The sequence below is a fragment of the Malurus melanocephalus genome, unplaced genomic scaffold (assembly GCF_030028575.1).
Source record: "Malurus melanocephalus ecotype Western Australia unplaced genomic scaffold, MMel_1.1 scaffold_2, whole genome shotgun sequence".
NCBI classification, from domain to species: Eukaryota; Metazoa; Chordata; class Aves; order Passeriformes; family Maluridae; genus Malurus; species Malurus melanocephalus.
Genome location: NW_026623234.1, coordinates 1,169,874 through 1,196,677, shown reverse-complemented (window position 1 = coordinate 1,196,677; position 26,804 = coordinate 1,169,874). Strand labels below are relative to the sequence as shown.

The 26,804-nt window shown below is 39.7% G+C and overlaps 2 protein-coding genes across 2 annotated transcripts in view; both read right to left on the bottom strand.

The window, feature by feature from the left end:
* Nucleotides 1-1,631: 1,631 nt before the first annotated feature.
* On the bottom strand, nucleotides 1,632-21,887 carry ALKBH3 (alkB homolog 3, alpha-ketoglutarate dependent dioxygenase). The gene is made up of 9 exons (XM_057364210.1): nucleotides 21,808-21,887; nucleotides 20,376-20,488; nucleotides 19,177-19,211; nucleotides 18,271-18,318; nucleotides 16,543-16,646; nucleotides 15,252-15,340; nucleotides 12,151-12,360; nucleotides 3,751-3,849; nucleotides 1,632-3,222 (listed from the first exon to the last, which is right to left on the bottom strand). Exons 1-9 carry the CDS (start codon nucleotides 21,875-21,877, stop codon nucleotides 3,130-3,132), a joined length of 861 nt encoding a protein of 286 aa, XP_057220193.1. The 5' UTR covers nucleotides 21,878-21,887; the 3' UTR covers nucleotides 1,632-3,129.
* A 1,421-nt stretch (nucleotides 21,888-23,308) lies between these two features.
* Nucleotides 23,309-26,804, bottom strand: part of HSD17B12 (hydroxysteroid 17-beta dehydrogenase 12) — an 80,940-nt gene continuing 77,444 nt past the window's right edge. Inside the window, 2 exon segments of the mRNA XM_057364188.1 lie at nucleotides 23,309-25,022; nucleotides 25,145-25,294. Coding sequence (XP_057220171.1) covers nucleotides 24,918-25,022; nucleotides 25,145-25,294 — 255 coding nt within the window. The 3' untranslated portion in view covers nucleotides 23,309-24,917.

The window sequence follows — 26,804 nt, the reverse complement described above, 5'->3', positions numbered from 1 at the left end:
TATCATCAAATCTGAGGGCCATTACATTTTGGAAAAGTTGATGGCTGTTTTGGAACAGGGAACCTTACATGGGGTTACTACATTCCATCTGTTTGAAAACCACAGACGATGAACAATTTTGAAAAACGCAATTTTGGAGCATTTTTTGGAAGAGGTACACATATTCTGCTGAAATCTTCAAGGTCCCTTCCAACCCAAACCACTCTATATTTCAAAGAAAACAAAAAAAAAGTAAACCTACAGTTTGTATCTTTCACATTAAAAAAATAATGACACAGAAGCGTTCTGTAAGCAAAGCAGCTCTTGGCAGCTGCTGCAGCAGCTCAGATGGACAGAATCTGGTGCCAACCACAAAAATAAGATCCCCAGGCCACCCCCTGCCCTCAAATCCTCTGTGTACATATAAACAATGTATTTTACTTCAACTTAGTGTATTCTGAGTTTAGATCATTTTTCAAAAAGTTTTTGGCTGAGAATATTGTACRGTCAAAACAATCCTGAAAAGGAAGAAAGAAAGCTTTATAACTGGAAAATATGTCTTTCGGATGACATTTTTAGAAATACTGTTTTCAAATCCACRTAACTAGGGGAAAGGTTCCTCCACCTATCTTTAACTTAAAAGAATGGAACCTGACTGCACATTTACCATTCTAAACAAGCTGCCCTCTGCACCTGACTGCAACAACAGAACAGGCTGAACAGAAGCACAAAAAATTCGCAAGTTGCTCTGATCTCTAGTGAAAAATCTTCAGGTGCCATGGGAATRCCACCAGGCTCAAGACTTGTCAAATCTCACTTTTTGTGCACACCCATTTGRAGAACTCAGTAAAAGTGCCTGTAGCATTCAGGAACAAATTTCTACAGACAGGGAAAATGTCCCTGCAGAAAAGTCTCCTGAGGAGCTCGGGGCTGGAATCTCCTCTGCTCAAAGCCATTTTGTGCTGTCTCAGCAGGCAGGAGGTTGCAATTTACTGCCACCTGGCTAGGTGACTTTTTTGGGGAGGAGGTGGGGAGAGGAAGGAAGGACCCACAAGTTCCCAGCTGACAAAGAAACTTGACCTCTAGGCCAACTGTTCCCGTTGCAGCCAGTATACACAGGACAGGCTGGGGAATGATGCCATATGCATTCTCCTCACTGTCTGCAGGTCTGGATACAGGAAAGCTGACACGTGAGAGAAAGCAGAATGCAGTAGACTCCAGCAACAAAAGGAGTGCTGGGGGATAGAACATTTCTCCCATAAATCATTTTTTTTCTGGGGAGGAAAACTTGGTCTTTTCCCAAATCAAAGGAAGTAAAGAAACTAAACCAAAATTTGCTAACATGACAAATTGAAACCAAGAAAGGAAGTGAAAAACTGCTCTTCCACAGCAGCATCAGCCTCCAGGGCCCTGCTGTTAGTTATGTGCCACAGATTCACCAAATTAAGTGAGTTGCAATTTGCACAGGCTGAGGTTTGGGAGTTTAAAAGTTTCCACCTCATCCCCATCTCCTACGCTCTCTCGYAGCATGATTGCTCTTAACACAGTGAAAATAAGTGGAGCTTGTATGAATTGAAACAGGCARAAGTGCTGCCTTCTCAGAATACCTTGGGAAATTAGTACTGTCCCTTGGTTAAGGAAAACCACTGTCAAGACTGCCAAACCTGGACACACATACAAGGGATGTGCACAAAAAAGCTCCACTGACCCAAAGAATGTAAACATGAAAGTAAGTGTCTGCCTACTTCAACTCTGGTTTCCAGGAAATACATCTCAGAGCCTAGATAAAAGATTCAAATACAAGGAAATAACATAAAATATACATTTCTRTACAAAAGTGAAGATACCAGATAACAAATTTAAGTTTTATAATAACATTCATTCACTTTAGAAAAATAATGTATGGTGACTTAGGTAGCGAAGCGGCTTCTAGGAAATTATTCTGCCTAATTTCAGACCACAGGGACTGAAATGGCTCARCATTTATGTCCTTTATGTCATCAATAACATTAAAACACGGGCATAACTGAGTATTAATAACTTGACTGCTCTCATCAAGTAAGAATTTAAACCACAACAAATGGTGGCTAAGGGAAGACAGAAATTTTCTCAACACCGGTTAATTCTGACAGTGAAGAGGGACATTAACTTGCTTAACAACACTAACGTGTTACAAGGCATAGGGTATTTACCTKTGCTTAGATTCTACTGCAGGCAGACAGGGAAGATGGACCAAACCCATGATTTGATCCAATACACTGATGATATTTAGCTGCAGTGAGAACTCAACCTCACAKGCAGCACTCCTGACTTAACATCCAGACTGCAGCAGCTGAGTTGYAGCAGGAAAGCTTGAAGGACTCCAGCAAGTCAACTGGAACTAGGTCTGAGGTGCCGACTGCTGATCCRTGACAGCAGAGGTTCAAGAGATAACCCTCTGAGTAGTTCTTTAGTAGCATTCTTTAATGCAATATGCACTGACCCAGAAGCAGGCTCATCAGGTATCTCTGTTGATTGCTTTGGCCTTGTCCTGTCTACATGGATAAACAGGATAAAGTCTGACTAGAGAGAACATGTCAAAAGAGAGCCTTAAGCCTCTGTCCACTAGACATCAGTACAGTTCAAGTAGTTATTTAAATTATGAAACTGCTTAATTGGAAAAGACCCTGCAACCTACAGATAAAAAGCAATGCACTACCCTTTAGAGTAATGAGTAATACCCAGAGATCATCACCAAGTGTAGCTTTCTCATTTCTGTACAGACACACAGAGCTGGCTTTACATCAAAGAAYCCCATCTTGTCATTACGTCCAACAGAGATCACGACTTGGGAGTAAAGGAGAGACAAGGCACAAAACCATCTGCTCACTGAATCTGTCTGCTCCAATTGGGACCTCTCAAACCTTTCACATGCTTTGTGTTCTCTTTGTTCACAAACGTAAAGCCTGTGATTTAGTTATCRTCTAATAACATATAATTTCTGTCCACATAATACAGGCAGCTTCTGATTGCCAAAGATCTTCATAATATCAACTGTCTTCCCCATCATTTCAAGGAACTCTGTTCCTGTAAGGCTTCCTTTAAATCTGTAGCAATCTGAGGCTCTAAATCTGCTACAGGCGTATATCTACCAATGTCCAAAGTGGCTCTTCACTTCCAAACTCCATCAGGTTCTGGATAAATCATCCTAAATGTCAAGTTTATCCGTTCGTCTCTAGAATGATATTCCTTAGGCACTCGATGCTGTAAGTGGCATTAAGGGGGAAGAAAAAAAAGAAAACAACAAACCATGAGCTTGTGCATTTAAAATACAGGTAATCAAACAATGAATAAAACCTTCATTTCCTGTGATGGCTTTTAATTCATATTTCTAAACACTTACATAAGGTAAAAAAATCAGGTTCTGACTGCTCAAGGTCACTGTAAACAAAAAGCCTTTGTACATTACTGGAGAATTCTTAAGTTACAACTTTCTGATATTCCAAGTTTCTCTATTGATACTGCTCTTTCCACTGCAGGCTACAACCTCCATTGCTGAACTTTAATGCTGGAACATCTGAGCTGACTCCTACTGCATCACTTGGCACATAAAATCAAACCTGTTGTTTCTGTGGGTGCTTGGAAACTCTGAGGCAGAAAGCAATACTAATATCTTAGAAATCAATTGTGCCACTGGAAGCAGAATGTCCCAYGGCTTCATGGGAGTGCCTCAGCATATGTGGAAAACTGCACTGCAAGTAAAGCACATGAACAGTGTCAAAGAGYTCTTACCTGCCAGTCCTCCTGAGTAGCTCCTTCCATCATCAACAGAGTCCCATGATCAAGTGGGATTCTAAGTCTTTCTACGTAAGTATAGTCTCCATTCTCCTCCTAAAAAGAAACATTAGACACTGAAGAAGCAGGCCCATTCTTTTGGTAGAAAACCAGTCCTCTACAGCAGAGCTTTAARAAGCCTGAAGAGATAGGAGAAGGTTCTTACAAGATCAAGAAGTCTATGTAACCCTCTCTGTATCTGTATTTCATATGAAGTCCAGGAGCCAAGAATTTTAACAATGAAAGAAGCCATTGTATTGCACTGCCTGGACAACACAAGTAAAGTTCAACAACCAGATCCTGCATTTAGTGCAAAATTCTGGAGTGAGGCTGCACACCTTCTGGAAGCACCTTAAAATAAATACTTCAGTGTGGAGACATTCTGCAATAGCCACCCTAGATTCCAACAGCTAACTACCAAAAATAACTTCTTTCTGCTATTCTGAATTTGTCTTGTTTACAACATTACATGATGCTATGGCATTAGTTGCTGGATGAAGAGCTTTTCCTATTTAAAAAAAAAAAAAGTCTTCTTCCTTGTAAAACAAGTTGCCATAAATTTTATCACCACTAAGCAAAACAGAATGCTAGACTAAAACCACAAATAATTTGCAAACTTTTGTTAAGCCTTTAGATTATGCACAACTATTTTAAAGGGGTTAAAAAACCCCTCAAATACAAGAATGAGACAGTGACACCCCAGCAATGGTCTCACACATGCCACTCAGAGGGAACAGCAACTCTCTATTGTTTTGCACTATCACTTCCAATTTAAAGCAGATTCATACGCTGCTAAGTCAAATTGCTTAGGGAAGTCTATGATGGCAACATAGTTGTTTTTTTCAATCATGAAAGTAACCTCCTCATGTAGTCATACAATGTGTGATAGGAACTATCTTCCAGAACGCCACACGGGCAGGTATTATAATGCTCTATGTAATCCTTAAATGTCCTCTCATTTTAGCATTTAACAGCTCTGGAAGAAAAACGGCTGCAAACCTTGAACAATTTCCATTTATTATCTTGCTTATTATTTCATTAATACTGAAATGTTAATAGGAAAACCAGGWGTCCGCCCCAAACACAGAATGGCAATATGTATTTTACCTTTTATAGAACTCTATTTCTACGTTAGAAAGGTGTCTAGGAAGAATGGAAAACAACTCTCTGAAATTCAGAGAAGGTTCAGATCACCTGCAAAATACAGGGATTATTTTAGAGAGAGGGAGAGTTAAAAAAATATTTTAATTAATGTTGAAATGGGAGAGATTCAAGAAGTCTTTTATTTAAATTACAAAAAGACATTGCTTGAAAAAGTATAGTGAATAATAAATGTCCTTCACTAAAAGAGTATGAACAAGTTCTCAATCTCTTCACTATAAAAGTAGAGGGTTAGCCTTGTTTAGAGTATACCACATATATCAAACAGCCTGAGTATGTTTGCTGTTGTAACACTCCCTCTAGAAGCAAAGATACTAGTTTTTCTCCCAAAGAGATGACAAAAAGTTATTTGTTCTTCAAAAAAGGAAAAAAAAAGCCAGAAATACACAATTACTATAAAGAGATGAGAAAAARATAATAAGACCAGGCTGAGTTGCTAAAGCATGACAGTGTTCCCCTAAGAGAGAATACATCTTAGTGAGGTTTTGAACAAATGTTTTGGATTTTTCAGTTTTTATTAGTCAGTGCTTTCTCTTCCATTTTCTTATAATGTTTAGTGGACTCCTAAAGTCACACTTTCTGAGTGTTTAGGAGGAGACAATGCTCAGTTACTTCAGACTCAGCCAAAGCTAGCAATTACTTCAGACTCTACAAAGCCCATTACTACCAAAGTAGCATTTGTCACATTTATGTAAAATGAAATTGTACTTTGTGGGGATAAAAGATGAGAAGTCTCAGCTTGTGTCACTTGTAGCAGAAGCAGATCACAAAGAAGCTGGAAAAAAGGACAACAGAGACTGGGAAAATGGAATTATCACAATAAGATTTAAGGCTGAGGTACAGGTATAGCCGCCTCACACTGACAGAAGTCCCACATTTCTGAAATAGAAACAAATGTTACAAGGTTTCCAGGTTTCAGGCCTAAGTTGAATCATTCAGGAAAACTAACAAGGCTATGCATAAACCCAATAGTTAGAAGAAAACACTAATCAGTAAAAGGGAGACATAGTGTTTTGAGAGCCATTAAACAGACCCAAGAACTCTCATCAAACACATTTTAATGCTTTTAGAAACCTGACATTTTCAAAAATCTCAACKAAGTCCTCTGAAGCTTAATTCTGCAGTAGTACAACTTGAAGGTTTGTTCTTTTAAAAATTCTTGGCTTGCTGAAAAACTCAAAATAATGAGATTAACTAACAAATACTGGGAAAAATGGTAATCTAATCTTCAGAAAACCATCTGGGCGAGTGTGTTTATAAATAAGATGCAGATAGAAAGTGGACTGCACCTTCTAAAATGCAGAAGAGCTTTGTTGGTATCAAGCCCATCCCCAACAATAAAAAGTATCACTTGATGTAATTGACTATTTGCACACTGCCACTTTCTTCCCTGTGACAGAGCAAGGCAATTCAGTACTGCTGGTGAAACTGGCAGCACTCACTGGCTGTCTTCTCCGGACTTCTCAATTTCCTGGGGATACCTAAGGGTCCAAGGCTGCACTGGTGWTTGATTAAGCTCACTAAATCTCTGCAATCAAGGAGTGCTGAAGGTACTCAGAACCACCATTACTAAGTATTCTTTGCAAGGACAATACATAAAATATTTTTAAGCTTCTAGAATTATTAGCCATTTATCATGCTCTATTAAAAGTAAGGTGTAATGCCAGAAATGTTTTCTTATCTTCAGTGGAAACAAGGAAAAAATTTCAAAAATAGGTATTATAAACATGACTGCTGATGAAAAGCAGAGAAATACCACTGCATGCCTTCTTTCTATTTCAGAAGATTACATCATCTCACTTTGTCGATGGACAACAGTGGGCTTATTTTTATCTCTTGCTCATCTTAATTAAAAAGGAAGTCTGCTAAGATAAATGATTTAGGAGAAAACAGCCTTTTGGCTCAGAAAAGACAGTATGTAAAAACARCAACTACTTTCTGGCTTAATGGTACATCTCTGAGCTTCATTTTACTTGGAAAAAGAGATTTTTATGTCAATTTGCTTTGCAAAGCCAGTGAAGTTAGATATAWAGTTCTTACTTTCTTACATACCATTACTAACACTGCCAATCAAAGCTCATTTCAGAACTTTCATTTCTAGAGCTGATGTCAGACATACAGAAAACTCACTTGACTTTCAGAGGTCAAGAAGTTTATGAAGGAAATTTGTTTTTGACATCCAAGGCGGAAAAGACTTTCTGGTAACAAACATGGAAAGAAGTGCATCAGGTGACTTCTTTACGTTCACTTCGTAGCTCTCTATATATTTTACAAAACCAGCTACTTACAAGAACAGTAAAGCAATTGTTCTGCTTTTCAGTATATTAGAATTTTCATAATTTTGAGTACACATTTAATACAATCCAGGCTTTACACTATCCAAGTAGACTGGTTAAACCCTTTTGTTAAATCCCTAATTACAATAACTACAGTTAATAACTAAGGAAAGCTCAGTGTGAGTTGTTGGGAAGCTGTGAATACAAAATCTGTAAAAACTCCTGGACTCCATCCATGTTGTTTTCTTGAAATGGTATAAAAACCAACGAGAGAAAAGATCCAGTATAAATCTACATAAATCACCCAAGTCTGTTTCTTAAGTCTCAGGAAAGTTTATTGCTATAGTAGTACAAAATGGTTTCTGGACAGTGTAGAGGAATTTTCTATTATAAGGAAAAGTAAATGGAAACATTCTGTACAAGAATGTGTAAATAATATTGCAATTACACAGGCAAATGATGCAAAACCATTTTCACTGGCAAAAGTCATCAGCTTTCATGGAGAATGCTGGCTTATGCTCTTCTGCTTCATCTATTGACCTATTACYAAGAGAAATATCCTTACAAAACTTCAAATCTTGTCTTTTTCAGACTTCATCTTCATTGAATCCTCTTTTCCAGTTTACTTCTCTGCCCTCAGCTGCATAAACACCCTCCCTCACAACAAAGTAGTCTTATCTATCAATACTTCTGCATTTTAACATGTTTATTCTCACTCTGACAAAATCCTCACTGCAGTTCTTTTCTCTACAGATTCAGTAATAATGAGTATCAGTTATCCTGCCCCTTTTCTCACATAATGCACTGGCCTGCCTACACAGGCCTATCTTTAAATGCCCTCAGTCCTACAGTCCCTTCTTCCTCTCTGCTTGTCTACAGCTTCTCAAGTCCTGCCAATACTGCTGGACACCTCCTCCTCCTCTGCAGCCACTGCTATCTCTGAGTCTCCTTCGTGCCAATCTGAAAGTTCACCCCTCTTCATCTTGATCCGAATCTCTGCTTCTACCATGCTCTACATATTCCCACACTCATCTTCAAACGAGTCTGTTAATTCACAAAGGGTTATTTTTCTGTTGTTTCCAGAAGTACTAGGAGATCTTTACCTTCTGCTAGGAAAAAAGAACTGTGCTTCGGTGAYTCATCTGAAGGACAGACCTATCTGAAGGCTAATTCTTAGAACACCATGAACATCCTGCTATTATCTAACACGTGTAAAGCTCCCTCCCTTCCCAGCACCCATCGGTTTCCTTGGTTACAGATKGAAGAAGAGCAAGCTGACAGCTGGCTCTCTAAGTCCCTTCCACAGCTCACACAGCCATTTGCCGGACAGCCACCCAGCTGGTCCCCATGGCACCCACACCCCTGCCACAGGGCACATCCCAGGGGAACGTGAGAGTTTAGTGGGAGATCATTTCCACCTTCCCCTGCTGAACTAACACTCCCCACTCAGCTCCCAGGAGGACACAATCAGATAACAYGGCATTGTCTCAAGCTGAGCAGTGACAAGCAATAAAAAATGCTACTGAGGCTGTATTGGAAAGACCCATCCCACAGAGTGAAATCAATTCCTCTCAATTGGAAGGATGAAATCGTGTCCAAGTGGGACTGGGGGCTTGAGGCTGTGTTGGGAATGGGAGGAGGTCACGGTGCCACAGTGGTGACACTTAAGCTGTAGGCAAGCACAGAGAACTCATTGACTCAACCAATAGCTGTGTGAACTGCGCATGAATCACAGCTCTAAAGCAAAGCATTCTCTCCTGGTTTCGGTGTAGGCAGGAGATACAACGATGGGGGTGGGGGTGGGCAGGAGAAAAATTAAAGTAATTTACTGGAYCTAGAAGAAGAAAATAGAAGAAACCAGATCACTGCAGAATTTGAACTATGAAAGAGGCATCCAAAAAAACCTAGAAACCATTTAAAGCAAAGGAAAAATATCAGCTGCTCTCATGTAAGTGGTCCAAATAAACACTAAAGGATGTATTTAGAAAAAAGAATGCTTAAAAAGAAAGATTCCAGCAGGCAAAATAAAACAGTTACTGGTGTCATGTTAATTCCCACAAAGTCTCCTTGTTCCAGTGAGGAATTTACACCTGAAATGTATTTGCAGCTTTTTTTGCATGCACTGGGCTGAAATTCGGTAAGAATTATTTCTATTTATCCACAAAGGATACTTGCTTAAGCAGACACAAATAGTTTATGCACGTCTCTACACTCCCTTGCCCTCTATTATATGATGAACACTTATTCAGTACACTGCTCATCAAAAAGAAAAACAGAGGACTTGAACCTTTCCTTCCCCTCACCCTAGAACAATTTTCAGGATAACAAAAAAAAAAAAAACGCTTAAACCTTCTTTTTTTCATTTTTGCCAAGTGAAAAAGTATTTCAGACTGTGTGATTGTTTCAAAGTGACTTACAYAAACACTAACAAATTACCAACAGACAACTGTCAAAATTCACATAAATATGCACAAAAACCCCAGCCTCTCAACACTACTGGTCATCTTTTCAGTCAGAGAAATGGGATTTTGTTCACTATCAGGTTCATCCACATTTCAAGATATAATCTAGAAAATACTTGTAAAGATATCAACACAAACTGAAGTCTCTGAAGGCTCCAATCTAGTAATCTTCAACTGCTCTTCAAGCTGTAACCTCATTTGTGGTACACATACTGTTTTGTACTCAGTACATGATCYCATACAGGAAACCACTTTTTTTCCCCCCAGTACCATTTAACCCCAGTTCTACCATAGTATTTCTCATCTTGTATATTCACTACATCTTTAATTTCAACATACTTAAAAGTGCTTACAAGAACAGAGGGAAAAGAAGGCCTTTGAAACCCTAGAATCTGAAATCACAGAACAGTGGCCCTCAAAGAAGTTTAATTTTGAGAGGAAAAGGATTTACTTTCTATTTCCCTCATCAATGAAGACTAACTCTGGAAAACCCACTATGGCAGACTGAAAACCAGGGAGAGCCTAAATGCCTGTTAATCTGAATTCCTTCTCCCTAGATCACATTCCTCTTCCTGTAACTTGGTTTTTAACAAAGGAATGATCAAACTTCAAAGATCTACAACCAGTTTTGACTTTCTCTTAATGAAAGAGAGTATGCTACAGTACAATAGACTATGAAAATTACTTCTTTGGTGGTACAGCCTGAAAGGTTGTAATTTCCATCAGAGCCTCTTGTAACTCCCACTTGGCAAAGCATCTATTGTCATTCGATGCTCTCAAGAAACTGCAGGCTTTGGGAATATGCAAAGAATACGTAATGTGTGCCATGTAATTATTRAGTATGAGTTCCCTCAAGCACAGGACACACTTAATAGCAACTGTTTCAAAGATCTGCACATGGGGATTCTACCTCAGARAAAAGGTACGTCACRCTTGCAAAAGGAATACAATTCACAKGTAGCAAGGCTCAGCTAGTCAGAAATATCAGGTCAAAGGTGCTAAAGAAAAAAAAATGAGGAGAGCTTGAGGGAATATAGAAAAATAATATCTCTGGAAGAAAAGGGAAGAAATCGTGCAGTACAGATCAAACAAGGCAGCSAAGTATGAATGGCACAGATGTTTTCCCCTTTGCTAATAGCAGGTGTCTTCTCAGAAAATATATAAAAAGGCATCTTACTCAAGAACTAGGATTGATTTTTAAGACAGAACTTAAAAAGTTTATACTGAAGTTTAAGTGTCTTTTATTCTGATTCATCGATGGGGAACACAGGCACTTTTAAAATTAATTCAAACACCATTTAGAGTTTTCTAGAGGAATGAACTTTCCAGCTGACATTTTATTATCAACACRGCATCAAGGACACTTACTCATGCTATGCCCACTGACATAAAAGACTGGTTATGTGATCTCATGCTTAGGGACCAAGAYTAAATGCACTTCAGGCAACAAAGAATTTACAAACTGGAGAACTGGTGAAAAGTACTAATTATTTAATTGTTTTCTGGTTCAGTTTCTGACCTTTGCTGTCTACAACTAGGCGACCCAAGGTCACGCTTGATGGGCAGACTTCAGTATGTCTGCATAGAGTTTTCCTTTAGGCTGGTAATAATCACCTCTGTTTTCAGTACTACTTATTCAGAATAAATAGCAAYACAAGCACATAGCAAACTTCTTCCCAAAGTTGTCAAAGACTGCATAAGGAGCAAATTCATCTGAAATAGGACACAATAAAATAAGGCCTGTATTCTCAACACAGGTGAATCCTTTACTTGGACAAATATGAACTGCAAGTTTAMGGTGGCTTGTAAAGACAGCATTCCCAAGCACATCATTTTATATAGAAAAAGTATTCATTACTGAATCACCAATTAACTCCTGAAAGTATATTCCACACCTCTTCTTATCAAAGTAGAGGATSTCTGTTTAGTCTGCAAATACGATGYGACAGTTTCCAMTGTATTTTATRGAAAAGAAATGAGCTTCTTCCCTTTGTTCACTGGCCCTCAATCTGAATGCACACACATCCAAATGCAAACATTAAGATTTTTAAGTTAAGATTTTTACTTACAAGAGCAGTCAGAACTACTCTTCATCTGCATTACATAACATTGGCCTGAGTTTAAGAAAATGGCAGCGACTCTTTGATTCATTTGTACAGTGTTAAGTCCACCTCCAGCATCACTGATCTCCTTTTAAGTACCAGTAAAGGGCAGAAGACTGCAGGAGACTGCTCAAGTTCCAATTTCACTGCAGCACTACACTACACTGCTGCACATTATTAGAGCTGTCCCATGCCCATCCTCAGCATGTCACAATTCATGAGAGAGATTTCTCGATCCCTACACTTATTCCACACAACTTTTACAAGTTCTGCTTTCATTAAGTTCCCTTAAAGAAGGGGAAAATAGCAAACATAGCAGTAGTTATAAGACTCTCTCAGTGTATTATGAACACTCACAGGGGAAGGTTTCTTCCTCATCTCAAAGATCCGAGTAGCACCAAAACTGAGTGAGGCAATGACRGGATTTTTTCCCAGTGATGGCTCATCATCACTGTGCCAGTCCACACTGTCCTTCTCATTTCGGTAGAGGTTGCAGAGAAGAGAGTTGAAGGTGTAGCCAGTGAGCTCTTCAATGCGCTCCTTCAGCATGGTCAGCACAGGATGCCACTGCAATCAGCACAGAGGGCGAGTGTAAATGCCAGGAATGCAGGCCAGGGGCAGGTAATGCAAGACAGAAGGCGAAAACGACGAAGAAACGAATTTACTGCACCTTAATCACAAGATAATTAAAATCAAACAAATGACTCACAGCAATTCTGATGATATTTTTAGTAGAGCAGAGGAATGGGCTGGGCTTTCTGCAAAATATGCACATGTTACCCATCGCTCAATACTAAATCATCTCTTAAAACTCTGAAGCCAGGCTGCCTTTCATACTAATGGAGGCAATCAGTGACTAAATGACACTGCTCTCAATTGCCTGCAGCTGTTGACAGAGAACAAGAGGAAATGGTTGGCCTAACGTGGCCCTCTGTMCCCATTCTGTTAGCACAGCTTGTTGAGTTCAACCTCCTGGGGTTTTGACTTCAACATTGTAACTTTTCAGTGAGTCACAAAACCAATGTCACTGGCCCTAGACTTCATCCTTCCCTTTGTTAACATCTTGCTCAGACCACAGCCCAGGGAAGCTCTGCACATTCCATTACAACTCAGTCCAGTTATTTAATGTTATGAACTCACATCATGACTTTTATCGTCAGAGTGCTTTTAAGAACTGCACAAACAGAAAAAAAAAGAAAAAAMCMMMAAAACCCAAAGCAATGTAGGCCAGATTTATTGCCCATTATATAAGCAGAAACAGAGATCAAGAGAGGATAAGAAACTGATTTCAAATTTCCAAGTACACCACTGGCAGAAGCAGCAACAGACAGYTCGAAGTATTTTCTAGTATCCACTTCTAATAATCAAAGCTGCACTACCTTCCTTCCATCCAAACTCCCCCAAGTTTAACATGTATTTAATTTATTGGTTACAGTGCAGGAGCCATCTTTCTCTACTGGGGTATTTCTAGCTAAGTTATGTCTTCAATGATTAAGCATCCTGTGAGTAATTAATTATAGATAAACATATACCACCCCAAAAAAGTTTGTTTGCAATTGGGCTGCCTGAATGCACAGAAGAGTCCAACAAAAATTATTGAAAAATTATTGAAAAATTATTGAAAAATTATTGAAAGCACTTTTCACCAACCAGGACTAGATTTCTTCAATTTTCATCACAGAAGTATGCATTACTAAAATGATATAATATGGTGAATTTTACAATGTAGTTGAAAACCCACTACAAACCTGCAGCAGTGGAAGCAGTTTAGTTGAAACATTACTGGTCATCAGCTCTTCACTACTTACAAAGAAACATTTTCTAACAACAAAACTCATTTAGGCACAAACACTGGATTAGTGTTTCATATATAAAAGTGTTGCAATCACACCAATTCTTACAAAAAAAAAAAARGRRGGGSMMMAAGCTAATTACTCCTACRGATCAAGCGTTTAAGGCAGTAATCAGCTATTGGCTAAGCTGTGCACTAAATTGTATCTTACTCAGGATATTTTCGTGACAGAAGCCCTATTCTGCAGGTAAGGACTGTGCTCTTTACACCATCCCCTGCTTCTTCTAGGCTGCAGGTACCCCCACCTGCAAAGCTGAGTGAAATGTCAGAGTGTCCATGTGCAACGAACCATAGATCTGGCCTATGGGTAGCCTTCAGCTGGGGAAGGGCTGCCTTCCAGCTATGCAACTTTTCCGTGCATCTCACTTTCTGCTTGAGTTTCCTTCTGTCAGTAAAAAGCAGAATTATTCAAGAATAAAAGACAGAACCAGCATGACTGACTCATTTAAGCCTTGTACATTTTGGGTGAGAGAAACAAGCTAGTGGCCCAATGAGTGCTAACTCAGAACTTTATGCAAACTTTATGAAACCTTGAATTCAGGGTGTATGGGCTCTATCCAATCTCTGAGCAACAGTACGTTTCACAACAGGCAGTTCTGAACTGGATTTAAATCATTAGAGTACAACAGAATGATTTTGTGAGGGCACTTCCACTCCCTAAAGCCATTCAGTTTTTGGAGAAGTTCATTTAAAACAACACTTCACAAATGAGTAYCAAAGAAATGCCCGGTTTTTCACAAGTTCTGTAGGTGACAGAATTTTTTACTACAGTATCTCTTAGACTACAAAATCTTCTCAACTCATCATGTAAATAACACCTTTCCAACTCTTCCCAAACTGAGCTCTGCTAGAAGGTATCCCACTTTGGAGGCAGTTCTGGGATTTGAGATGCTTTGCTCTCAAGCTGTCCAACTTTCAACAGTGACACCTAATTACTGCCATGGAAATTTTAAACAAAGCAATACCAAGAGACAGGCTGATGGGACAACAGGCTGAGAGAGAGAAGGAGAGAAATCATGAACAAAACATTACTGAGTCACTCAGAAAGTTTTTAACTCTTCCAAAACAGTGTGGGAAATTATATGGTACAATCTGGAATTGCTGAGCAGACCAGCTGCATGTGTGAATGTCATAGCAGCCACAGAGGAACCAAAATATGCCTAAACTCTCACTTAAGCAGTATTAAACCTAAGTGTTTTTGAAAGTAACTATTTCAGTAATTGGTATTACTGTATCTTTACAACAAAAACTCAGGGCAGTACAATCTCCCATTCAAAGATACTTGGARTAAGTCAAATAGAGCAATTCAGATTTTGACCAAAGCTACAATGACCCATAGCAAAACTTTAAACTCTAGAGTAGTAAACTTCCTTTTGGCAACATTTAGCAGCTAAATCATGCTCCTCTCTGTTAACTCACTCACAAAGTGAGTTTTTTTATAAAACTGACCACATTGAAGTAGAATCTGCTGCTATCACATATGGAATGCTAACAGACACTCTAGATAAGTAGAACAGAGGACAGAGGGAATTTTTGGTCTCTTGATCTCTGCAAAGGATTTCTCTGTAGACAATAATAAAACACATATATGTCAACATATACATACATTTGAATTTGGCTGCATTGTTATCCTGGAGTATGTATAAGGAAGTTCTCCATACCAGGATGTAAGCCGTGGTTCCTCAAAAGATGTTTCTGAAAAAAAGAACAGGAAYAGTGTCTCAGTTGCTTTATTAAAGGATTTGAAAATGGAAAGATGATGCAATTCTGTCAAGAAACTCAATCAAAAAGAGATTGTCCATTCACCTAAAGTTAAAAAGCAGCCCTTTAAAATCCTCAGCTTTACATAATGAACTCAAAGGAAGGAATGAAATTACTCAGAATCAGGTCTGCATCTGCAGGAATTACCTTCCAAAATCTAAGAAGCACATCCATTTCCTTACCCCAGCGCTAGACTGATGAGTTGGGACTGGATGAGTTGAAGGTAGCAAATGAATCTGAAATTTTATTTATACATCTGGCTTGGTTTACCTTCTCTAGTTCTAGTGCCCAGTATGCTGCCRTAAGTTGCAAGATGCAGATGGATGCACTGGAAAGAGTGAATCGAAAAGGACTGTAGCATCCATAGGACATAACAGAAACAAAAAGTAACAAGGCTGGACACAATATTTTGTCAAATATGTGTGCGCTCTGTGGTATAACACAAACACCAGATTAAAAATACTTTCAGCTTCCGAAAAGACTATCTTGGCAACTATTTCTCATGCTTGATGGGTAACATTCTCTATTATACTGTCCTTTTATTGCCAGGCAAGAAACACATATTGAAGACATTTTTCAGCCCTGTCYAGTAACTACTCTAATAGATTATCTTACATCCGTTCGAGACTGAAAGTGAAGTTTAGCTAGAACAGGTGCCCCTTAGCGAACAAATCCAGAATAGCAGCCTCTTCTCCTGCATAATGGCACTAATAAGTAAAGCCAAAGGAAAAGGAACATGCTCTGCTGGGATTTTAGGTAAAAGAGGCAAAAAATACACTTAGTGAAAGAAATCTCCATGAATACAGTTTCTGCAGCGTCACTGGGAGATTTATACAAAGGGATGACCAGACAATCTTAAAAAATGAGTGAGAAAAAAGAACTGGACATGACAGAAGAGACAGTAAAATTCCAAGATTTTTAAGACAGGCAATTTCAATTTGGAAAGATTTCATTTAGTTGGCAACGGTATTAGAGATTAAAAGTAGGCTGCAGAAGTCTTCAGATATGAATGGAAAACTTGCAAGGAAACTTGTAGTCACAATACATAAAATGAAAACCTATTACAAACAATGCACAGATTCTGTTATGGAACTGACCTGTAAATGACCTGAAAAGATGGTTTACACACTCTTTACCTTGTCTGATGTGAGTTCGCTGGCCCCACGGTAYGTCTTGGAGGAGTTGCTCAAACATCCAGTCTGCTTGTTCTGAGTCAATAAAGCCAGGAATCAAATGAATCCTAAAGAAGAAAAAGAAAAATGGAAGGAATATGCATTTTTGTATCTGGTTTRGTAAAATACTTTCATTTYCAAGATTTCCACAGGAGCTAAAAAYGGCTGTAATGCATCATACAAAAAGTCAAAGCCCCATATCCTGTTTCTGACCACAGCCAAAAGCAGGTGTGAAGGACAGAAGGGCTCCTGTGGAGTCCTACCCCCACCAAACATATGTAATTGCTTTTTAAAACTTATGAAAACATGTGACCATGAATCCCAGAATCAGCCATAGGCTGTGAAAAATGGCATCCTTCTACTTGTTATTAATTTCATATCTGATAAATCAGATAGCCCTGATTATTACAATTATATTATTGTTAGCAATTATATTATTATTAGCCCTGATTACAATCAACATAAGTAGATAATTGCCCTTTATTCACCAGCTCCACTGGTGAATCACTTGGAATTTGATAGCCCTTTATCCCTACTGCAATTCCTATTCTCCTTTTCGAAGCATAAGGGAAAGTATTTCACATAACAACAGTATTTAATGTCTCCTGTTTTTTCATTTCCATATCTACATTTARTATTTTGATTGTACTAACAGTCATCCAAGAATTACAGCCACCGAGGTGGGCTTCAGAGTAGGAATGCTGCTAACAGCAGTTCACTCTCACAAGTATTCCATGCCCCAAAGATGTCATAATAAGAGCATACAGTAAAGGTGTTAAAAAAAGATGCAAATCTGATTATAAACTTTCCAGAAATACATGTATTCCATCAGCGTATTATGAAAACAAACCCAAAAAAATGCAAGATAACCCAGCTGCCTGTGTATYCTGTCTCTTCCCAGCTGGTCAAAGCTTTTACTTTTCAAAATGCTTTAAAATTTTCTTTGTATCTTTAGAAGAAACTAAGATGAAGGCAAAAATAACGCAATCCAATAATCAGAAGAAATTAACTGAAATAAATCCACAAGAAATTACTATGTTCTTGGCATTCTTTCTACTGTTACTAAAAGTCTATCAAATTCAGAAGAGCAGGATTAAGAGTGGTATTGCAGCTAAATTAGCAAGATAAAACATGTTTTACTTAACAGGAATCACAGAACAAGTAGGTTTTGTTTTGAAGTGTCCTGAAGYTGAAATAATTAAGGCATGGTATATAAGCAGAAGGGACAATCCTAAAGTTACCACAATCACCTAAAGTTAAATGCTTTTATTAGACTAATTTAGAACTATTTTAATTTACAGCTACAAGTTCTGGGCAGCTCTTAACTGTACAACACACACATCACACACTTTCTAACACAGSAATACTAATCCAAATTTGCAGCAGCAACTTACTGTGAATCATGACACAAATGGACACAGCTCCTTGTCCTTATTCCGGAAAGAACACCAGATGCAGTACACACCACATGTCAAGACATTTACCTTTCTTCTCTTCAGTGCTGCTCACAATCACCTAAGTCCCTGCTACCTGACACTCAAAAGTATTTCCAGAAGTACTCCAAACAGATGATGCACAGGAAGGGCAGTGTGCAGCTGGCTGCTAAAGTCAAAATCCTCTGCAGAGACTGGACTTCAGAAAAGCAGAGTATAACATCACTCTGCAATAGCAAATTATGTTTCATCCACTTACCTAGAAATGCCAGTTGGTCCCTTGCTCAGCTCATATACACCAGGCTTGCTGTGGATGTAGAAAGGAAAGAGCCATCAGAAAGAAAAATAACAAGAAATTATCTTAGACTGAACAGCACAAACTAGAACGGCTGTAGACCKAGAAAGCCATTTATTTTCTTGAAAAAAATAAAAGAAAGTTTAAAAAGGGAAGAAATAGTGTCCTGGACATAAAGGTCAGAGTAAGGGAGCAAAGTGTGYTGCAGAAACAAATGAGTTTGTGTGTACTTCCTATCCCTCCTCCTGCTCAGTACACAGTTTTGACAYTCTTAGAAAAAATAAGAGGAATGTTACAGGGACCCTAAAGGAGACAATCATACAAGACTGCACTCAGACCACTACCTCTGCATTTATAGGCACAYTGAGTAAGAAAATGCTACCAAGATAGCCAAACTGAATCAGGTTTGATTTTCAGTACCTCAAACTCCACCATATACCACCATACTTCATGCCAAAGTTATCCTGAGAAGATCCCCATTTCAACACAAAGGGTGAGTCACTATGACACAACTTCACTAAGACACTATCACCTACTTTTCCAAACCCTAAAAGAAGTTGCCACACCAGCCATATATCTGGTATATTCCAGAGTAAATAACTTCYAGCATAGTTTACAGTGAGACTGTTCCAGGGAAATGTACAATGCTAACCAAAGGAGACAAACTGGCAGTTGTGCTGAACCAGAATGTCCAACTGATCATAATTACTGGCTTCCCAGCTACACCAAAGGCATAAAAACCAGTTAACAGACTTGGACCCTCCTGATAATACATTCAGCACATGACAAAAGGGTTAAAAGTCCACAATTTCTGCTCCTACCGACCATGATAACAGAAAAAGCGCACAGAGAAATCAGCARGGTACTCACTCTATCACGCCTGCCTCGGGAACTCTGCGCTCCACCTGAAAGGTAACAAGACAGTACACAGTGAATATTAATGTTCCTGGCACTCTCCAGTCAAACAGAACTCATGGCCATCTCTAGTGACWCTGCATAGCCACACATGGTAAGCCAGTGAGAAAAACACACCTTAGGGCAAGAGGAAAATAGTAACAACCCACCCACTCCCTCCTCGCCCCAGAAACTCTCAAATGAAGCTACTATCGCAGGCTGGTTTTTAGCCATCAACTGCCCCCTAAAGGACACGGATTATTACAATACTTGCTATTTATCAACTACAATCAAGAAAATTCTTGTCTTTATATTTACAAAAATATCCTTATGTAAGTAAAAATTCAGAGCAACCCTAAGAARCGTGAACAAACGCCATGCCTCAGTCAAATGAACAAAACACAAGAGAGACCAGACATAGCAGCAGCTTACACTGTAAAACTGTCTGCACAGCTGAGATAGCTTTATTTTGTTAAAAGACAAGCAGAGTAGTTTAATCCAGCCTTGGCTATCATTCTGGTTGTCTCAGGGATTTATGCTTCTCTTCTCTGAGCTCAGTGGAGTTCTGATTTGTAAGGAGTTACTGCACTGAGACAACAAGAGGATCAAAATTTAGTACTACATAGATAGCAGCTCTCTGCCACAGAGAAAAGAGAATCTTCCCCGAACATCTTCAATGCTTCCAAGCCAAGATGACAGTCATTCAAGTAAGTCTAACTTATAAGAAGTACTCATTATTATCTTTTTCCCAAACAAAGAAGTGCCCTCACTCTGCACAGAGCACAATACCCTTCATCTGCTGACAGGATATAAAGTCTATAAAACAAATCCCACGCCCTTCCTCTGTAACAAGTTAAGACAGATACCCCAACTGAGAAAAGCAAGAAGAGCTCAAACTATGCTTAGGACATTGACACTGAATATTTAGTAGAATATAATCTTTTGGCTCCCTAAAAATAACAGTAGCTATGAAAAAGCTAAACAGAGTGACTGTAGCTATCTGTTTGCCATATATGCAAAACAATTGCAAAGTCTGCTTAGTAAAAGCTCAAAGTTCAGTTCAGATGAGTTTTTAATTGTTTTTAAACAATGGACTATACTCTCAAACGATTTTTATTCTATCACTTGAAGCTTACTAACAGATGAAATTCTGCTAGATACCATGTAATTTTTACCTCTGATGGCTTTTCAAAGACAAATTGCTTTYGAGCGTGAGGCTGATCTKTCTGCYTCCATGCTGGTCTGGAACCTGCAGGGGCAAGGCTGCTGGCCACAGGTGCCCTAGGTGCTAAAGCAAAGAAAGAAAGAGAAAAGGATCACATGAACTGAATATCACCATACAAAAAATACAGTTAGGAAAAACTTAGGGAATTATTCCTTGGAGTATTCTCCTCTGCTTGGCAGAGATTCCAAGAAATTGCCAAACCTAAGAGTCAAAGTAAGAGTTRAAATTGCACAGGAACTGAAATTTCTTAATATAGAAATATATRGGTGCGCATGTGTGTATATATATTTGTTATCCATGAGCAAACAAAACTGAAAACATACGTTTATCAGAAAGGATAACATCTGTAACTTTTCAATTCTACCACAAACACCTACCACACAACCAGGAGAAATTGCTCCATGCAGCTCAGCTGCTTCCTTCTGTATTCCAATGTTTAGGGGGGAAAAAAAAGGAGAAAAATACTTCCAATAAAAGAGCATTTTTAAATCAGGGAGAAATGGGAAGAGCAACTCAGGCACACCGCTTCAGATGTGTTAYTTACACATGCAAACAGGCTTCAAAAGAGGCCTGAAACACAAAGTCTTCATTCCGTATTATTCAAAAGATGGGGAAAGTATTTTTTTAAAATCCCCTTAGGAATAGGAGCAATGAAATGTACCTGTGATAAAAAATTTTGAGGCCACATGCACAAGTCAAAACAGGTTTTTTTTTTCATGATTAAAAAAAGCTTGCCTAGGATGCTCAGGGTGCAGAAATACGGAACCTTTATGGAAACTGTAATCAGGTGAGTGCAACACGTTTTGACCACGTTCACAAAAACAAATCAGTTCCTCCTACAAGACTGGAAACCTTCAAAGTGCTCCTCTGCCTCTGCACTCTTTGGTTCCAATGTTTGTTAAAAAAAAATTATGTTAATTCCATCCCTTTCCACTAATTCATTTYCCAATGTTTTCACCGTGAAAAGCTAAACAAAGGTACATAACGGTTTTATGAATAAAATCTAATTGTTCTTCCAGAAGTCAGCTCCATCAAATGCTGTTCGTCTCAAGCAGCGCTGAGWTGCGAACGACGCGCTCACCTCAAAGCGCACATTGGCAACAAATCCATAATACTCTGCATCCAAAATCGCCGCACCGGTGGCACACACGCAAATTTTACACAAAAACTGGGCTCSAATACCCACAATCCAGTTACCGACGGGAACGGGGGGAAACGGGGCCACCCCTCRGGGGAAAGTGCAGCCGGAGCCCGGCCCCGCTGTCTGGTGCCCGGCCCCAGGACGGCAGTGGAGAAATGCCCGCCCTGGGGCAGGAGGGGCAGGGGCTGTGGCAGCCCGGGGTGCCGCACACAGCAGCGAGGAGGCTGCGGGCGCTCCTTACCTGCGGCCCGCCCGGCCGGAGCGCCGGCCCAGCCCCCCTGCACCCGGGCCCGCTGCCGCCGCTCCGCCATGCCCGGCCCGGCCCGGCCCGGCCCTGCCTGCCTGGGCCCGCCTCGGCCCGGAGCTCCGCCCGCCAGCCCCGCACGCAAGGGGCAGAGCTTCCATTAAAGGTGCCCGCTCCCTGGGAAGCCATCGGCACCCAATTCACATCCCACCCTGCTTGTCCCATCCCARCAACGGAATGGAAGTGCACTCCAGGTCCTGCAGGGCGCCGGTAACAAAAGCGTTAATGGAGGCAGGACGGAACTGGTGCCACCACAAACCCCCTCCTGTTTTCTGACAGGTGCCCAAGWTCGTCCCAAGGACGTGGACAGCTATTAAATAGATATTACCACAATTACCGAGTTGAACAGACATTCAAAATCAAAGTCAAGGCAATTTAGGTTCAAGTAAAATTTAGGTTAGTGATTCTCTGCTGCAGCTTGGAAAATAGAAGACCTCAAAGGAAGCATGAGAGTGGGAACCCAACCTGCWGTCTGCCAACACCACATGAAGGGGCACCACAGGTTCCAAGGATCCCCTTACCTGGGTATCCCTTCTTCTATCAGTTGGATGTGCATACTATTCCCTCTACCATACCTTTCCAAACACCTTCAATAGTTAGAAAATTGTTACTTGGAAATAATTACTTATGAATAGCTTAACAGTTCCAATACAATTTGTGTTCTACTGATTTTTAAGTATCAGCAGTGTAAAAATCATAGAATATCCYGAGTTGGAAAGGATCCACAAGCATCATCTTAAATTCAACTCCTGGCCTTACACAGGATAGCCCCAAAAATCACACCATGTGCTTTTTGAGAGTGCTGTCCAAACCACTTCCTGAACTCAGTGGGCCTTGGTGCCTGGGGAGCTTGCTCCAGTGTTCAAACACCCTCTGAATGAAGAATTTTTTACTACTATCCAACTAAAACTTCCCTTGACTCAGGTTCATGCTGTTCCCTGGGTTSCTATCACTGGTCACCACAGAGATCAGTGTCTGCCATGCCACTTCACCTTGTGAGGAAGCTCCAGGCCATGATGAGATCTCCCATCAGGGTCCTCTTCTCCAGGCTGAACAAACCAACTCACCTCAGCTGCGTTTCATAAGGTTTCCCCTTCAGGCCCTTCACCATCTTCATAGACATCCTTTGGACACTCTACAACAGCTTTATTTTTCCTATATTGTGGCACTCAAAGCTGCACACAAGATATTCAGGGTGAGGCCACACCAGCGCAGAGCAAAGCAGGACAATTGCCTACMTCAACTGGCCAGAGATGCTGTTCCTGAAGCACTCCTGGCACAGGGTAGATAACAGCCAGGAAAACAGATTAATAAAAGCTTTGGTTTTGGCATGTAAAAGTACAGTAATTTTCACTGCGTTTTTACTCACTATAGAGGACAATCAGAGACACTTGAATGTACAGAAAAACATTTTTAAGAAGAAAAACAATACATTAAAGACGCAAGAGTAATTTCCATTTTATTTGTTTTACAAAGTCAAAAACATACAGATTTTTTTAGTCCAATACTTTCACATCAGATCCACAGCAAACCAACTCATGTGCTCTTAGAGAAYTAATACCACCAACTTCACCATCCCTGTTCCAAAAAATTAAGAAAACTAAGGGATAGGATCTGCATCTCAGATTTGRTCAGCACCATTGCATCGGTATTCAGGTTTTTTTCAATGTACAGAAAATGTTAGCCCCAAATCATGTCTCAGTGCAACACATCTTACTTCAAAATCAGAGCTTGAAATTATTCTTTGAAGCACAGAAAACAACCTCCCTTCTTCAACCATAGGAAGTCACCACAGAAAACTGTGGTAGCTGCTTGCAATTTAATTTGCCTTGCAAGTTTTATACATTTTTATGTTTATAAAAAGGAATGTTAAGAGACCAAAATCTTTAAATGAAGTGTAGGTAAATACAGACAACAGCAATGCAGACTTCTCATGTCCAGGAGTTAGGTAACTTGAGCCTCAAGTTAGGTAACTGGAGCATTCCACTTTGGAACAGAACCATGAAACAAATCAGGTAATTTTAATGCAATTAAATTAAAACTGTTCTACATTTTAAGACATTTCCTGATTTTCATTTTTAAATCTGTCTAAATAGTCAGGATTCACATTTCAAAGGACCTCACCAAAAAGACAGAGTGATACATACTTCAAAAAGAATTTAACCACTGCTGCTAACAAGGAGAGTWACTAATTTCAAGCTCTGCATTTAAAGTACCCATAATCTTTTACATAGCAACCAGCACATAACATGTAACTTGTGACATTTATCTACATTGTGTTATCACCACCTATTACAAAGAGCAGGCACCGAACTTTTAAAAAGGTTATTACAAATTGTGAAGATTACATATTACTGAAAAGTTAGAATCCATATCCAAGACCCAAGATTTTAAATGCTTTCCGCAATGTTTAYATGTATATACTTTATGTATATATTTATAGATGAGCAATTACACTTTGTTTTGGTTTTTGGCCCATTTCCCTCAGATTCATAACCAAAAARACACACTGGATCATGTAAGCAGGGGGGCACTCATGAGCTGACTGATAGTGTAGAAYCCTTGCAAGTATCCAAAACCCAAACTTCAAGACTTCAATAGTCAGGAAACCGTGCTATGTTACCTTTTCAAATGAATACRCCCCCTTTCCTCTTGTGCCCAGCTGTCCAGGAATATATGAGAACTACTCTTTTTCTGCCCTTCACCCATGAGCACAATAATAGATATGATGGACACTATATAACCAAGATGCTCCTCAACAGCGCGATGTCTGATCAAGTCCATGAAAGTATTTCTTAAAGCACAGTGCAATTTTAGTTTGAAGCACTTCCCCCCCCAAAATATCTATAAAGAAGTAAAGCCTATWTTTCAATTATTAGAAGTCAACAGTTTTATTTCATCTGTATATCCTCAGAACAAGACTGTTTTGCTTGTTAGAAAGCACACCTATGATTAGAGATGTTTAAAACATTAGGTCTACTTGATGTCGCAGCATGGTATGGAACCTGCAGGAGATCCTAGGCTCCCAAGATCAAGTTTCCTCCAACCTACTTCTCCTTCATTTTTTTTAAGTAACGAGCCCGTATGTGTTTGTTTACATTCAAGAGTATGTTAATGGTAGCAGATGTAGGTAGAAAAGAGAAGACCCATCCCTAAAAGAAAAAATAAAAAGGGAGAGTGTGAGGTCTCAGATTTTACAGCCTGTATTATGATTCTTTTTCCATAATAAACACAAAGGACATTCCAGATCCTTATACTTTCCGAGGACACTTACCATGAGTGCATGAGCTAGGCACCCGTTGGTCTGGGACTGCAGGCCCACCGTGCCCAAGGCAGCTCTGACATACGTTTCAGGACTGGGCTTATCGAAGGTCGGCTTGCGAATTTTGGACATTTTTGTTGCCACATAATATGGTAGAACACTCTGCACACAGGAAAAAACTCATGTTAAGCAGTGAATGCTTTCAAGATTAACTTACAGATCCACCAAGGATMTAAAGTAATTGGGAAGCAGATAACCTGTATACTGAATTCTAGCTTAAACAAGTTGCAYTTCTAAGGTCGCAATGGGATCACAATGTAAGAACAAAAACTTTTTAATCCTATAAYCCATGGGTCCTATTTGGACATATTTCAGTTGTCTGCTGACAGTCACCATCACCAGCTGGAGCCCTGGAAAAGCCACTCTTGCAAGGGTAGGGTTGGAAAACTGTTCTTACAATTTGCCTTGCAAGTACAAGACTTCATRCCAGTTCTTTAATAGAAAATGCTGCACTGTTGCTTCTCTGCAATAAACCCCCAGAGTTTACTCGGGAAGGAGGTGCAGAACCCAAGACAGGGATTTTACAGTAACAGCTCCTCAGCCTGGGACCTGTACAGAGAGAAACACATAGGGAGGAGGAAGAGGGAGAAAAGAGAACACCCACAGACTGGAAACACTGAGCTTGTACCTCCACAGCAGTGCTCAGAGGACAGAGGAGATTATCAGTACCAGTGTGGAAAGACCTCAAGGACAGAAGGAAGGATCACAAAACAGAGCACAGTTAACAGGCTTTTAAAGCAATGTTTGGAAGCAACAGAAAACTGACGCTGCGTCTCAGAACTGTCCATAAAGGACAGACAAGAGGAAGCAGCATGGGTGTATGTTAATGGGGGGACACTGATGSCATAAGATCTGGAGGATGCAAAACCACATTCCACTTATGCCCATCTCATGCTGCAGGGGAAGAAAAGGGAACACACATATACTTGTACAATAGGAAGCAATGCTCTTTCCTCATAGTCATGGTTTTGGGAATGCTTTTAACTTGTCCCCAATTTTTGCCTCTAAAAAGTAATCAAAAAAGCCCTGGTCTATAGCCACTTTAACAGATATTAAACATTCCATATCTCACAGGCTTAGAAGGGTTGGAACTTCATTGCCCCTTTGACAAGGACCTCCAAAGAAGGACCTTCTACAGAAGGCAATTCACCTGAGCAAGATACATATTTGAGGCTGATATTTAGAAACTGGTAAAATCCCACCAGCACTTTGTTTCTGCTTTTTGCACAGTGGTACTCTGCRGGTATTGGCATGGCAAAAGTTAACTGGTTTCTATGATGGTGACCTAGATGGAAGGGCAAGTCTGGAATTAAAAGCGTTATGTTTCTGAAGGTCTCAGAGATGAACTTGAAAAAGATCTAAGAAGGATGCAATCTTCCTCAGGGATTGAAGGAGAGGGGTCAGCTAGTCTTCACAGGAAGGTACTTGTAATATTCATTAGTGGCTTATAGTGACTTAGGCTGAAACAAGAGGACAAGGACATGGACTGCAATAAAATTAGCATAACAAATTGAAGCTGTGACAGCTATTGATAATCYGACCCACATAACTCAATGGCAATTCACTGTCTCCATTTAAGGGATAAAAAGCAGTGCTGTYAGGAATTCAGCAT